The following is a 15,742-nucleotide window of genomic DNA, read 5'->3' as shown; positions in this document are numbered from 1 at the left end:
AGACCTCAACCATCTCTTCTGGCTTTATTATGTATGAGGTGTGTGTGTGTGTGTGTGTTGCGTACCTGCTCACAGAGGTTCAAGTTGATGGTTCTGATGGGCCGTCTGGAATGCGGATTTTTGTAATACTGCAGAACGTTCGGCTCCCCGCTCAGACGGCCGCTGCGCAGCACGAACCAGCGCCTCTTCCACGCCTGCAGAAGACACAGCGACAATTTATTTGTCGCGCTCGTGTTTGACATGCTGTCCTGTATCGAGTAGTTTCACACACAACTCAATAACTTGAGTGTGTGTGATTTCCCCAACTGCATCTCAGATTGGCACATTATATGGGCGTGTCACAGAGAAAGCACCAAACGTTAATATAGCTACAATATTTATCTTTTATCTGTGAAACGCAGATAAGCTAGCTGCGTGAGTTGTTTAGCCACACTGGTTACCTTGCTTAAAGGTTTAGTTCACCAATAGCTGGTCAAAATGTTAACTGTAAACCATATTGGTAAGACATTTAAAGAGTAGACCCCATCTTGAAACTATACCATTGAAAAAGGCAATCATTATTTAAGCAAGGACATGTACACAGACTCAACTTTGAGTACTTGTCTGGTCGTGAGCGTGTCCACCATATTTGATGTGGCAGTGCCCTTAATAACCGATAAAGTTAATGCCTCTCATTGACCCATTTACTTTGAACACAAATAAATTTGGGAAACAGATTGTTACCAAAAACAATATATTCTATGTAGGTTTAAAATGTTTACTCCCAATTTTCATCGATATGACATCACTCTCCAATGGCAACCCCTTTGGAAACACAGGCTGGGAATGGTAAAACACAATTTAATTGAGTATAAAACTAGATAGCTTTCTTCATTCCTATTCGACACATCACGTAACACAACGTACGTGACCGTATGCCGCTGCATGAAATTATGCGGTGAACTACTGAAGTGTATGAAATGCTTATGCTATAAGATAAATGCAATAAATGAGGCAAAATTGCGAGAAGTCAAGTTTGCTGGAGGTCAAAATGTGTTTTGAGGACTAAAATAAAAAACAATTTATCACTATCCACCATTTTGGTTGTTTACTTTCGCCTGGAACGCTTTCAGGTCGGAACTGGGAAAAGCCAACTGGGATAAAACCGACTTCCGACCATCCTCGAATGCAGCATTAGTCCATTCATAAACAAGCCCAAATCCTGCCAAGTGCAAGAAGAGGAAGTAGCTGGACAGGAAGAGAGCTTGGCTTTGTGCTCAAGCGCCTTAGAGTCTACCTGAAAAGAAGTTGAGTTTTGAGCGAGAGATGCAACCAAACACTTTCTCGAACCCTCCTTCCGCTTGCTTTTATTTTCTCTCTTGACCCCACCTCATTCCGACAGGAAGTGGACACAATGGATCCAACGAGCACTTCCTTCCCAGCCACTCTCCAAACCAAACAACAACCACTTCCCGCCTTCCACCCTTGCTTATTTAGATGTCTGTTCCTCCTCTTCCTGTCGCATCTCACCAGGGCCGTCCACGTGACATCCCATCAATGCGGTAATTTCGGAACCATTGCAGGGATCCGATCTGCGGGGTCTTCCACGTGTGTTCTGTTTGGAAGCAAGTCTTTCCAAATCTTTCAAGAAGGCCCAGCTGAGAGTGATTAGAATGGATTACATAATACGCACACAGAGGGAGTGTGTGATGAAGTACGCCGCTCGAACTTTCGCCCAAATCTGCACATGAACACACACTTTTGCTGCTGCAGGGGCACAACAAGGCTCTTGTTGTGCGCGCGTTGACAATGGACACGCAGCTGGCCAGACAGTGTGATGAAAACACACTGACTTGTTCGCCAATGGTTAACCAAGTCGCCATCCATTTTCGACAGCACTTATACTTATTTGTAGATGTAGACAAACAACCATTCACATCAAAGAGCAGTTTTTCAGGCTGAAATGAACAAATCATTTCTTTTTCGAAAACTTCTCCAGTTTAGTGGTCTCTCCCTCTCTCTAAACAGCCGTAACATAAAAACAAAGTGTGACTTGTGGTCACAACAAGGATGGAGATTAACACGACTCATTGGACAGGTATGCCAGATATGCAGTGTGTGTATGTGTGCAAAGTTCCTTCTTATCATAGCAGCATGCATGATAAGATTAGTTCAGTTTTCATGTGAAAGTAAAAGGAAAAGTGGACGTTTGTTGGTTCCTCACTGGAGATAAAGGGAAGCAAAAGTATGTCCTTCAGGCTGTTACTCACATAACGCCGAAGCTTTTTCTCCGGCGGTGATTTTCGGAGCCAGCCTTCGCAAACGACTCCACTCATCCTGGGCGCCGGGCGTATCCTCCGTCGGGCAACCAATCAGGTGTCACTCGAGTTGTGCCTCATCAGTCAAGCCGAACCCTCGGCGGCACATTCGCGAGGGGGCCGCTCTGGACTCCACTGGCGAGAGAGTGAGTCGCACCTCCTCCTCCCGCCGCCTTCCCCTTCCCGCCGCTGGCTCCTCCTCCGTCCCAAGCAACGGGGACATTCCTGGACAACTCTCCTCCCACTCGTCCCGCTTGTCGTCTTCTTCCTCCACGGCCTGCAACAGAAACATGCTCTTTGAGATGCCCTCACAAGGATATGCACCAAGAAAACTGGCTTGACTCACATGGCGATACAAAAGCACGCTTGATTATGGACACTGACAGCTGGATTCCAGCAGCTTCTAATTCTTGACAGATCTGCTTTTTGGTGATTCTTACTCGACTCTTCCAATTTTCTCTCAGCAGGAAGTGATGGCTTGTATTTTCTTCCTGATCATGGTAGTGATAAAGTGCCATGCACTTTGTACTTGTGAACAATTGCTTACACTGTTGATTTTGGAACCTGCAGATGCTTTGAAATGGCTCCAAGCAACTTTCCTGACTTGTTCAAGACAATGGTTTGCGTTTTCAGATTTGTTTTGACACTGCTGAGCTCCTTTGACTGTCCATTGTTGCATTTGTATGAGTCCTATTTCAATGGCCTCGTAAGTCGCTGTCACTCATAATCACACAAGAAGTTAAGAGGTAATGGTATGAAGCGCATTTCATTGGCAAACTTTCTAAGCCACCAAAATCAAGTCACCAATTTTTGACCCAGCAGATTTGGTCACGTTTTCTGTTAACCGATAAAGTCATAACAGAACCAACTTTATGGATGATTTTGTGACAAAGAAGTATCTGTTCCAATCACTCTATCAGAGAAAAACTAGAGTTGTAGAAATAACTGGTAACTCAGCAGAGCCATGACATTAAGTTCTTTACAAGTGATCTGCTTACCCTGACGTCCAGGCTTGGCACTCCATAGCCACTTCCAACTCTTCTGGCAATCCTGTTATGCTCCAGAGAGAAGTTGGTTTTTATGCTGTCACAAGACACTTTCCTTTTGAAGGCTGAAAACTCAGCTGTCTACACAGGTTTGTCCAGCATATTTGCATAAACACATCTGTGAATTTGACTCCTGCCACACATTAGGATGATTGATGGAAAAGTTGTCTTTTATATTCTGGATGCATCAGGAAGAGTCCATTTATCTCGCAGCCATGAACCTTCCGAAATAAATGGAACGTCACTGCGTTTTTTATTTTTCAGTGAACCAAAGTAATCAACGGCACTTCCAATGCCTGCACGGTTCACCTGCAATCATGCAACCACATTTGACAAACACACACTTTGCAAGCAAAGGGACAACTTTTATTCCACATTTTTATTCCAAACATTTTTAAATCAAAATCTCTTTATTTATTTTTTGCAATAATAGTGCATAGATTTCCAGTGCAAAAAAGACAAAATGAAATGAAACACAGGACTGACATCCAGCACACACACACAAACAAAAAAAGAAACAAAAATAAAATAAACCATAAAATTAAACCCCGTCACTGCCAATAAGATTCATGACCATTAAATATTCAGCTTTAGTAATGATTATGGATAACCAATGTCAACAAAATAAACAACATAAAAAAGAAGTCAAATTGTGGAATGTCAAGGGCCTGAGAGGACTGACACATGTTTAAAAAAAGGTCCCCAGGCACGCAGGAATCTCCCATTAGAATAATGGAGAGAGTATCTGATCTTTTCAATTTTCAAGCATGTCATTAAAGCTGCCAGCCAATCGGCGTGCGTGGGAGGAGAGGGATCCCTCCACCTGAAGAGGACAGACCTCCGCGCCAGGAGGGTGGCAAACGCTAAGGTGCGGCGCTGTTCAGAAGAAAGTCGAACGTCCCCTGTGACTCCGAATAAACCAACAAGGGGGTTCGGCTCCACCCTCACTGTCAAAACCTGGGAGAGGGAATAAAAAACCTCTGTCCAGAATTTGCTAAGTTTAGGACAAGTCCAAAACATATGAAAGAGTGAGCCGTCTGAGATATTACACTTGGTACAGAGTGGGCTGATGTCAGGATAAAAGCTGGCCAGTTTGGTTTTGGAGATGTGAACTCTGTGAACCACTTTGAATTGGATTAAATTATGACGAGCACACAGAGATGAGGAATTGACTTGTTTTAAGACGGATGACCATGTTTCCTCAGAAAAGGGGGCACCTAGGTCCTCTTCCCATGCCGCCCTGATCCTATCCATAGACGTCATCTTCAGAACCAACAGCATGCTGTAAAAAAGAGAGACAAGCCTCCTCTGGTATGGATTTGAGGAGAGGACAATGTCAACAATATTCCTGTCGGAACTTAGTGTGGTGGGCAATTTAGAAAGTATAAAATGTCGAATTTGCAGATAACGGAAGAAATTAGAATTTAAAAGTGCAAATTTATTACGTAATTGTTGGAATGATGCCAAACTATTATCAATAAACAAATCTTGGAAGCGTGCTATTCCCCTCTGACTCCACTCTTTGAAGGCGGCGTCATTGAGTGAGGGTTTGAAAAAATGATTACATAATATTGGGCTAAATGGTGAGAAGTCGTGTAATTTGAAAAACTTCCGGAACTGAGACCAGATCCTCACTGAGTGTTTAACCACCGGATTTTTTAAAGATCTGGTTGAGAGTGGAAGAGAGGAGCCGATCAATGCAGCCAGGGATACGTCATCCTCTGATCTCAACTCCATTGCCACCCAGCCAGGAGGATCCGGACGATTATGAAAGTGAGACCAGAATGTGAGACACCGCATGTTGGCAGCCCAATAATAAAAACGGAGATTAGGCAAAGCCAGACCACCGGCGGCCTTCGTCTTTTGTAGATGGGCTCTGTTAAGACGGGCCCTTTTCCCCTTCCAAATATAAGAAGAGATTGTTGAATCAAGATCATCAAAAAAAATTTTGGGAATGAAAACTGGTAGAGCCTGAAATAGGTACAAAAATTTCGGTAAAACGGTCATTTTAATAGAATTTATTCGCCCAACGAGGGACATGGAGAGTGGTGACCATTGTTTGAGCATTTGTTTGATATAAGCTGATAAATTCAAGAAGTTCTCTTTAAAAAGGTCTTTGTGCTTTCGGGTAATCGTGACGCCCAAATAGGAAATTTTGTAATTTTCAATTTTAAATGGAAAATTACTAAAGTCTGAAGCAGATACGATATTGCCAATTGGAAACAGTTCACTTTTTTCAAAGTTTATTTTATACCCAGATAATTGACTAAAGTGATCGAGTAGTGACAGAGCCGAATGGAGAGAGGTGGTCGGATTCGAAATAAGCAGCATAAGGTCGTCCGCATAAATCGAGGCCTTATGTTCAATGCCGCCTCTCCATACACCCGTGATGTCATCTCGGCTACGGATGGCGATGGCGAGAGGTTCAATAACCAGGTCAAATAACATGGGGCTGAGAGGACAACCCTGGCGGGTTCCACGATGCAGGCTAAACGGATCAGACAACTGGGAGTTGGTTCGGACCAAGGCCGTAGGATGAGAATACAACAGTTTAATCCACGCAATGAAGTTCGGCCCAAAACCAAATTTCTCCAGCACTGCCCACAGGTAGACCCACTCCACGCGATCAAATGCCTTTTCAGCATCAATGGAGACTATACACTCAGGGGTATCATCAGGAGTGGAATAGATAATATTTAATAATCTACGTATATTAAAGAAGGAGTGTCTACCCTTTATAAAACCAGTTTGATCCTCAGATATGATGGTCGGAAGGATGTTTTCTAATCTGTGAGCGAGAACTTTGGCCAGGATTTTTGCATCCGTGTTAATAAGAGAAATGGGCCTATAGGAGGCGCAATATGTGGGATCTTTGCCTGTTTTGGCAATAAGGGTGATGCAAGCTTCCGAAAATGATTTAGGAAGGGAGCCTTGCCTAAACGATTCGCAAAGCACAGAACAAAGTTGTGGAGACAAAAGCAAAGAGAACCTCTTAAAAAACTCAACTGGGAACCCGTCGGGGCCTGGACTCTTGCCTGACTGCATTGAAGTGATAGCTGAGACTATTTCAGCCTGTGTTATGGGCTCATCCAGTCTCTTACCTTGGTCTGGTTGGAGTTTGGGAACATTAAGGCTGTTTAGAAAATCGTGTATGGCATTAGGATCAGGGGGAGATTCCGAAGAATAGAGATTTGAATAAAAGTCTTTGAAGGCATCATTAATTTGAGTATGGTCCATGGTGATTTCACCGTTATATGTATGGATTTTAGTTATGTTTTGCTTCGCAGAAAAGCCCTTCAACTGGTTTGCAAGCAGCTTGTCGGCCTTGTCTCCATGGGCATAAAATGTGGCTTTGTTTTTCAGGAGCAAATATTCAACCGAATGGGTAGTGAGTAGGTCAAACTTAGTTTGGAGCGCTAATCGTTTTTTATAAAGATTTTGATTTTCAGTTAGCGCATATTGTTTGTCAATTTCCCCAATTTGATGAGCCAAATCTGAACGCTCCTTGTTAGCTCTACTTTTCATTTGAGCTGTGTAAGATATGATTTGTCCCCTGAGGTAGGCCTTAAGGGCATCCCATACAACCAGACTGGAGACCTCAGGGGATATGTTAGTGGACAAGAAAAAAGTTATTTCGTTTTCTATGAACTCCACAAATTTGTCGTCAGACAGCAGAGTGGAGTTGAAACGCCACTGTCTGCTCCTCCGGGGGAGATTTGGGAGGGAGATGGCCATGGAGACGGGCGCGTGGTCCGAAATGACAATACTATGGTAGTCACAGGATCGGACAAGGGGGAGCAGACCATGGTCAAGGAAAACATAGTCTATGCGTGAATATGTGTGATGAACGTGTGAAAAAAAGGAGTATTCCTTTTCCTGGGGATGTAGAGAACGCCACACATCACAAACACCATACTGCATGAGGAAGGCCTGAATAAGGTCGGCTGATTTACTAGGCGTGCCAGGGTTGGTGGAAGACCGGTCTAAGAGCGGATCCAGCCAGCAGTTCAGGTCACCTCCAAAGATGAAAGAATGTGTATTTAGGTCTGGGAGTAATGAAAATAGGTGCTCAAAAAAAGTTGGTTCATCCACGTTGGGGGCATAAACATTAACAAGAACCACCATTGTGTTGTATAATTTCCCAGTCACAATAACATATCGGCCAAACTTATCAGAGGTCACATTATGAGGCTCAAAGGTAATATTTGGAGATATTAAGATTGAAACTCCTCTGGCCTTAGCCTGAAAGGAGGAGTGGAATGCTCCTCCCCCCCAACCCATCAGCAGGCGGCTGCTGTCTGAGCTGCGAACGTGGGTTTCTTGCAGAAAAGCGATATCTGCTTTAAGCTGTTTCAAGTGTGAAAAAATCTTCCTTCTCTTCACTGGGTGGTTCAAGCCTCTAACATTCCAACTAACAAAATTCACACAACTATCCATGTGCGATAGAAAAAAGTAAAGAGTGTGAGATTAGATAAATGGCAGGTCAAAAGAAAAATATATGTATGTACATTTGATTCCCCAACTGTTGGCAGTGACACCCCCCCACCCCCCACCCCTCCCAAGAAAGCTGCTAAAAAGAAAAGCAGCAAGCTCTCAAACCCAAACATCTAACTCTAAATCTTCCTGTTTCAACTCAAACTACTCCTCCGGTATCAAACATTAGAACAGTAAAAATAAAACACCCCTATAAACAATATTAGAACATTAAACAGTCCTGAAAGATTTACCAGACTCAGATTAAATCAAATTAAAAAGAGTTGAACAGAATTACATTACATTAAATTAAATACGGACCTAGTACAAAAAAAAAAAAAAGGAACAACTGAATGTAAAACAGTGCACACTGACATGACTGTAATCTTAAAGTTATAAATGTGCTGGCTCCACTACAGCAGTCAATCAGATTGCGAACATATAAACAAAGAGACAAAACAAAACATATAATATGTATGGCACGCACACACAATTGTAACTACGGGCAAATTATTTAAGTTCTTTCATATTGAAACAGTTACGATAAACGCGTTCCAAGCGTGTCCTGCATGGCTCGGCTGCGTTGTTGTAATAAAGTAATTACGGTCGACATGTAAACAAACCAGCGTGTCGGTGCTCCTTGGCCGTCCGGAACCACGGCAGAGTTACCTCTCATCCAGTCAGGTTATAGGAGGTGTCTATGAAGCATGGGATGACTTGGGAAGGCCGTCGATGTACTTCTGCGCCTCCTCGACTGAGCCGATCCATTTCCTGGCTCCACCGGCCAGCGTGAGCCGCAGCCGGGCTGGGTACAGCAGCGCAGGTTTCAGACTCCGCTTGTACAGCTCCGCCATGACATCTCGGTACTCTGCGCGCTGGCTGGCCACCTCGGGAGTGTAATCCTCCACCACTCGGATCTTGTGGCCGCGGTAGTCGAGCATCCCCCTCCGGCGCGACTCCCTGATGAGCAGGTCCTTGGTCTGGTAGCGGTGGAGGCGGACGATCACCGGCCGCGGTCGCTGCCCGGGAGCCGGTTTGGCCGCCAGGGTTCGGTGGGCTCTGTCGATGTCCGGCTTGGAAGGCAGCACCTCGGGGCCGAAAACCTCCAGCAGCAGGTCCGCGAAAAACTCGGAGGGTCGGCCGCTCTCGACAGACTCAGGGAGCCCCAAGATGCGGATGTTCTGCCGGCGGCTTCGTCCCTCCAAGTCAGTCACTTTGGCTTTCAGTTTGGCGTTGTCGCTGCCAAGCGCGGCACAGGTATTCTCCAGGTCGCTAACCCGTTGGCTCAAGTCGTCCGCGGCGAGTTCTAGTGAGGACACACGCTGGTCGTGGTCGTCCACAGTCTGTCTCAGCGTGTCCAACTTTGAGTCCAGTTGATTGAAAGAACTTTTGAACTCGGCCGCGAGCTCCTCGCGGTGCCGCTCAAGTAGTGTCGTGATAGCATCCAGTGTTAAGCTAGGGCTAGCTTCTTCTTTCTTGCTCGACTTACTGCCTTTAGAAGCCATTAGAAAAGTTGATTTGGCCGTTTAGAGCGTTGTCAAGCAAATAAATGAGTGACTTAAGTTCGAATGAACGGATTCGAGGGCTTTGTTGTTGTTAAAAAAGGTAAATTAACCGGAGAGCACGCACTGCACAACTACTCCATCTATCTCCGAAACCGGAAGTCTTATTCCAAACATTTTCACAGGCATTACATGGGAAAAGAAGCAGTCAAGAAAAGCAGTGACGAAAAAAATGAAAGTAAGCAATCAATGAAGTAAGCAAGACTCACTGATTGGTGTGGGTACGGCACACCAGTGGCCGTTTCTTGTACAGGAAGAGGAGGGGCATGACCAAAGCGCAGGGGAGCCATATAAACCATTCCAGTGTCACAAACAAACATATAATGTCAGTGGTCACTCCAATTACATCGTGTACAGAAGTCATCAGACACCACAGGTACCTCAACATCAACATTGACAGGATGGTCAGTATGGTTTTGAAGGCCCTCCGTTTGCTGTGGTTGATCCTGATCTTTGAGCCTGGTCCTTGTCTAACGAGAACACAGAGAACTGAAAGGCTGCAGAAGGCCACAGCAATTAAGATAAAGCTCAGGAAGGTGATGTCCGCAATGGCAATATATCGAATTCGTGATAAACCGATGGAAACGATGCAAACCAGCCAAACGCATGCGATGATGACGTTCCGGAGTTGCACGGCCCACCTCTGCCTCAGGCTTATGTAGGCGATGGGATGGACCACAGCCAAATAGCGATCCATGCAGGTCAGGGTGTGAAACAACACCTCACCATACCACATGAAGTAATACATGAAAATCCCTTGACTGAAAACTTCCCATTTATTCGCCAAGAAGCCGTAAGTACGCACGATGGAGGCCAGCACACCGATCACCTCCATGGCTGCCATGTGGAACATGAACATGTCAGAATGACTGACAAAACCGCTGGACGACGAAGAGAAGGGCGAGGCTGGGCAATGCGGCGTAGTCTGACGGCACGCAATATACAAAATGAGGATGAAGATGGGGAGCGTAATGATGCTGGAGGCATTGAACCACAAAAAAAAGAAGAGTGCAGACTCCGAGAGGAAGCAGTCTGTCGAGTTGTTTGACATCTGCAAGAGAACAGAAATTTGTGGCACTCATCATCTCCTTTTCCAAGGTGACATTCACCTCACAAGTGAGGCAAACCAAGATGCGGATAAGAAAGAAGAGTTCCTAAAGAGGACTCACCCTATCAGGAGCACATCCAAAATCGTTTCAAGTGCGATTTCCGAGGCAAGTGAGAGCTCTGTTGGCGCCGTTTTGCATGTTTGCAAGTATCATGTCTTTGTTGTACAAACAGTAACTTGACCCACGGTCACAAATTCTCAACTATCGCACGCTCCAGGAAGAAGGACACACCTGAGAGGATGCAAATTGGATTCCATTGTGGATACTTTATAAAGCATCTTGGCTCTTGAATGCAAGTTCAAGTGCTCTCTGTTGTCACACACTGAACTGAGTCATTCCCTCATGGGAACTTTGCTGATGACGTTTTCGTGTTAACAATATAGTACGAGTTTGAGGGTTGTCTCTCGGTCAATTCTTTTGATTTGTGTTGCCTTCCAAAAATTGAGTTAAGTGTTCCGTACTGTATGTCGCGCTTGTTTCGTGCTAAAGTACACATAAAGGCCACCAGACCACCTGTGTGCCGCCACGCGGGGTGGACCTAAACGTTTGTTCGGCCCACATGGATTTTCGACCTCGAAGTGCCTTCTTCTTTCTCAGCTTTGCATGCCATCTTATAACATCTTATGACCCTACCACATCACGATTACAGTATTGTTTGAAGACTTTATTGAACAACAAAACTGAAAAATGACCAAAACCGTCTCCAGGGATGCACTATCTGCTGGGGACATGTAGTACTGCAATTGGACCTCTTCCTGTCAAACCGATTCGTTAGCTCCGGCCCGGTTGACTGAGGGTTGAGTGAATTCCACCCCCTGCAACAGAGACATGCTATTTGAGATGCCCTCGCAAGGATATGAATCCAGAAAACTGGCTTGACTGACATGGACGTTTAGCGGGCCTTAATGATAATTCCATTTTAAAGGATTAATGTCTCCTAATGCAGACCTGAAGTTGTGCATCGTAAATTGCATTCATACATAAATCCATATTCTTCAGCTTATCCTAGGCCGGGTAGACGTCCAGGCGGCACTCCCTAGCCATTGCTTCCAACTCTTTTAGTGATCCTGTGATGTTCCAGAGAGAAGTTGGGGGTTTTTATGCTGCCACAAGACACTGCCACATTTGCTTCGAATCATTCATATAGCTGACGAGATCAAATAAAGCTACGGCTGGGGAATATCTTGTTCCTCCAAAATCTCCATCCATCAAGAGTGGATTTTCAATAAGAGTTTTTGTTTCCGTTTGATGATCGACGACACAGCTGAATAAACACGTTTGCCTAGCATATATATTTGCATACACACCTGTAAATTTGACTCTGAGTCCTGCCACACATTAGGATGATTGATGGAAAAGTTGTCATATTCTGGATGCATCGGGACGAATCCATATATATCTCGCAGCCATGAACCTTCCTAAAGAAATGGAATGTCACTGTGTTTTTTATTTTTCAGTGAGCCAAACTTAATCAACGGCACGTCCAATGCCTGCACGGTTCACCTCCAATCATGCAACCATATTTGACAACCACACACTTAGCAAGCAAAGCAACAACTTTAATTCCACATTTTGATTGCAAACATTTTCACAGGAATTACATGAAAAAAAAAGCAGTCAAGAAACATCCTTTCCTGATCGTGAAGAAAAAAAAATTTAAGTAAGCAATCGATGAAGACTCACCGATTGCTGTGGGTACAGCACAACAGTGGCCGTTTCTTGTACAGGAAGAAGAGGGGCATGACCAAAGAGCATGGGAGCCATATAAACCATTCCAGTGTCATCAACAAACATTTAGTGTCAGTGGTCACTCCAATTACATCGTGTACAGCGATCATAAGACTCCACAGGTACCTCAACATCAACATTGACAGGATGGTCAGTATGGTTTTGAAGGCCCTCCGTTTGCTGTGGTTGATCCTGTACACACTTTTTGAGCCTGGACCTTTTCTAACGAGAACGCAGAGAACTGAAAGGCTGCAGAAGGCCACGACAATTAATATAAAGCTCAGGAAGGTGGTGTAGGCAATGGCAATATATCGAATTCGTGATAAACCGATGGCAACGATGCAAACCAGCCAAACGCATGCGATGATGACGTTCCGGAGTTGCACGGCCCACCTCTGCCTCAGGTTCATGTAGGCGATGGGATGGACCACAGCCAAATAGCGATCCATGCAGGTCAAGGTGTGAAACAACACCTCACCGGACCACATGAAGTAATGCATGAAAATCCCATGACTGACAACTTCCGATTTATTCACCAAGAAGCCGTAAGTACGCACAATGGAGGCCAGCACAGCGATCACCTCCATGGCTGCCATGTGGAACATGAACATGTCGGAATGACTGGCAAAGCCGCCGGATGACGAAGAGGGCGAGGCCGGGCAATGTGACGTAGTCTGACGGCACGCAATATACAAAACGAGGATGAAGATCGGAAGCGTAATGATGCTGGAGGCATTGAACCACAAAAAAAAGAAGTGCGCAGACACCGAGACGAAGCAGTCTGTCGAGTTGTTTGACATCTGCAAGAGGAGAGAAATTTGTGGCACTCATCTCCTTTTTCAAGGTAACATCCACCTTAACAAGTGAGGCAAATCAAGATGCGGATAAGAAAGAAGAGGACTCACCTTATCAAGAGCACATCCAAAATCCAAACGTTTCAGGTGCAATTTCCGGGGCAAGTGAGATCTCTGTTGGCTCCGTTTTGCATGTTGGCAAGTATCATGTCTACGTTGTACAAACAGTAACTTGACCCACGGTCACAAATTCTCAACTATCGCACGCTCCAGGTTGAAGGACACACCTGAGAGGATGCAAATTGGATTCCATTTTGGGTACTTTATTCAGCATCTCGGCTCTTGATTGCAAGTTCAAGTGCTCTCTGTTGTCACACACTCTGAACTGATTCATTATTCCGTCATGGGAACTTTGCTGATGACGTTTCCGTGTTGACAATATAGTACGAGTTTGAAGGTTGTCTCTTGGTCAATTCTTTTGCTTTGTGATGCCTTCCAAAAATTGAGTTCAATGTTCCGTACTGTATGTCCCGCTTGTTTCATGCTAAAGTACACATAACGGCCACCAGAGGGCGACAAAGACTTTATGAAAAGACATTTTTAATGGACAGCTAATCATGATGGTGTTTCGATTTTGAAACACTTTTATTCCACATTTTGATTCCAAACATTTTCACAGGAATTACATTAAAAAAAAACAATAAAAAAAAACAAGAGCAGTGAATAAAAACTCTTCCCTGATCATGAAGAAGAAAAATAAAAGTAATCAATCAATCAATCAATCAATCAAGTACACAAGACAAGCCCTGTGGGCTCTCTCCCATTTGGCATAACCCCGACTTTCAACTTAATAATCAGTCGTTCCATTTAAGCCTATGGGAGCAGAAAGGAATTACACACCTTCATCATCTTTTCTCAGATAATAAGTTTATATCGTATACAAACTTGGTCCAGAAATATGAAATAAAAAAGGGAAATTTCTTACATTATCTGCAAGTTAAAAATATGGTTAAGAAACAAATCCCAACACTTCAGGATACGCTCCAACTGCCTGTCTTAGCTAAAGATATTATAAAGCTTTCTCCAACAACAATAAAGAAAATATCAAAAATATATAAGTTATTTTTATACACAAATAAAACGTATTTACCGACTTTAAAATGGGAAAAAGACTTGTCTATAGTTCCGGAACCAGACTTTTGGACCCAAATCTGTGAAAATGTATTTAAAATGACCAAACAGACAAATTTGCAACTTATCCAATATAAGATACTTCATAGAACATATATTACACAATATATGATGAAAAAAATTGGACTCTCTGACTCCGACATTTGTCTCCAGTGCTCACAAAACACTGCCGATACTTATCTTCATGCTTTATGGTCATGTACTCCAGTGCTGCATTTCTGGACTAAAATCTTGGAAAAGCTCGCTGATATATTAAACTGTAGGCTTCCTTTATCTCCAAGATTGTGTTTACTAGGTGACTTAACAATAACTGAGCTACCATGTAAACAATCTCAATCTATATTTATAGCCCTTACTATTGCTAAAAAAATAATCCTTGCCAATTGGAAAAATAAACAATCTCTAAATATCGACCACTGGTTAAACTTACTAATAAATTATATCTCAATGGAAAAAATCTCTGCCTTAAATAAAAATCAAGTATCAAGATTTAAACAAATATGGTCTATGTACATAGAATATTTTAATCTCAATTTGGCAACTTAATCCTGCCAAGATTCTGCCTGTTAACGAGAGCCACCACATCGTTACAACTTCTGTTTTCGCTGCTTCTGTATTTGGTATTTTGTATCTGATTGTTTTTATTTTTATATAGTCAGGAACCTAGTTGCTGCTAGTGGGCTCGAGCATACCACACTATACGACACTATACTCAATAACTCCTTAAGATCTATTTCTAGTGGGCACTAAGCATCAACACTTGGTGTTACTGCATGCTAATTAGTCAATTTTCTTGACGCCGTCCCCTGTGGTCGGGCGGGGGTGGTTCTGCCCCCCCGTTGTCTGCTCGGTGGCGGTTGCGTCTTGGCCGCTCCCTGGGCCCCCTGTGGGGTGCGGTGTTGGGGTGCTTCCCCTGGTGCCCGGGGCGGTGCCGTCCCGGCGCGGTCCGCTGCTCCGTGCCCGGCGGCGCGGTTCGGGGTGGGTGGGCCTCCGGTGTGCCCCGTGGTTCCCTCTCCCCTCCCCCTTCCTCCCCCCCGTCGCCTCTCCCTCCTCGCCTCCTCCCGCCCATCCTCCTCTGCCTCCCGGTCCCTTTTCCCTTGTCGCCCTCCCTCCTCCTCCCCCCCCCCGCCTCCTGCCCTGCAGCCTCCCTTTCGCCTTCTTGTCGTCTTCTCCCCGCTACCCCCCCCCCCTTCCCTGTCTGCCCTGCGGCCCCTCCCCCTCCCTCTCCCTGGGCCTGGGGCTCCCTCCCCGGCCCGGGCGTCGGGCTCCGGGGGCCGGGCGAGGGTTTGGGGCCTGCCCCACTCCGGTATAACTCCTGGCGCCCCGGGCGGGCTCCGGTGGCCGGTGGGCTGTCCGGTAGCCCTGCTGCGCTGGCTGTCCGCCCATTGTGGTGCCGGGTGGATGAGGTGGGGGGCGGGTGGGGGTGGGGGTGCTGGGGGGCGGGCGTGCCACCTACACCCGCCGGGTTGGGTGAGGCCCCGCTGGTCGCTCCTCTTACTCACTTCACTAGCTTGCACTATACACTTTGTAAATATACACATA

General features: G+C 45.1%; 1 protein-coding gene across 4 annotated transcripts in view; it reads right to left on the bottom strand.

Moving 5' to 3' along the window:
- The window catches only part of LOC144004246 (GRB2-associated-binding protein 1-like), a 66,585-nt gene that overhangs the window by 3,870 nt on the left and 46,973 nt on the right, over positions 1–15,742 (bottom strand). For 3 of the 4 annotated variants that reach the window (XM_077501302.1, XM_077501303.1, XM_077501304.1), the window contains 2 exons: positions 2,250–2,574; positions 66–194 (listed from right to left, as the gene is read on the bottom strand). In XM_077501302.1, coding sequence (XP_077357428.1) covers positions 66–194; positions 2,250–2,315 — 195 coding nt within the window. In that variant the 5' untranslated portion in view covers positions 2,316–2,574. The remainder of the gene's footprint in view (positions 1–65; positions 195–2,249; positions 2,575–15,742) is intronic. The other variant, XM_077501305.1, reaches the window with a different exon arrangement.

The sequence above is a fragment of the Festucalex cinctus genome, chromosome 16 (genome assembly GCF_051991245.1).
Source record: "Festucalex cinctus isolate MCC-2025b chromosome 16, RoL_Fcin_1.0, whole genome shotgun sequence".
Taxonomy (NCBI): domain Eukaryota; kingdom Metazoa; phylum Chordata; class Actinopteri; order Syngnathiformes; family Syngnathidae; genus Festucalex; species Festucalex cinctus.
This window is presented reverse-complemented; position numbering and strand designations above follow the sequence as displayed.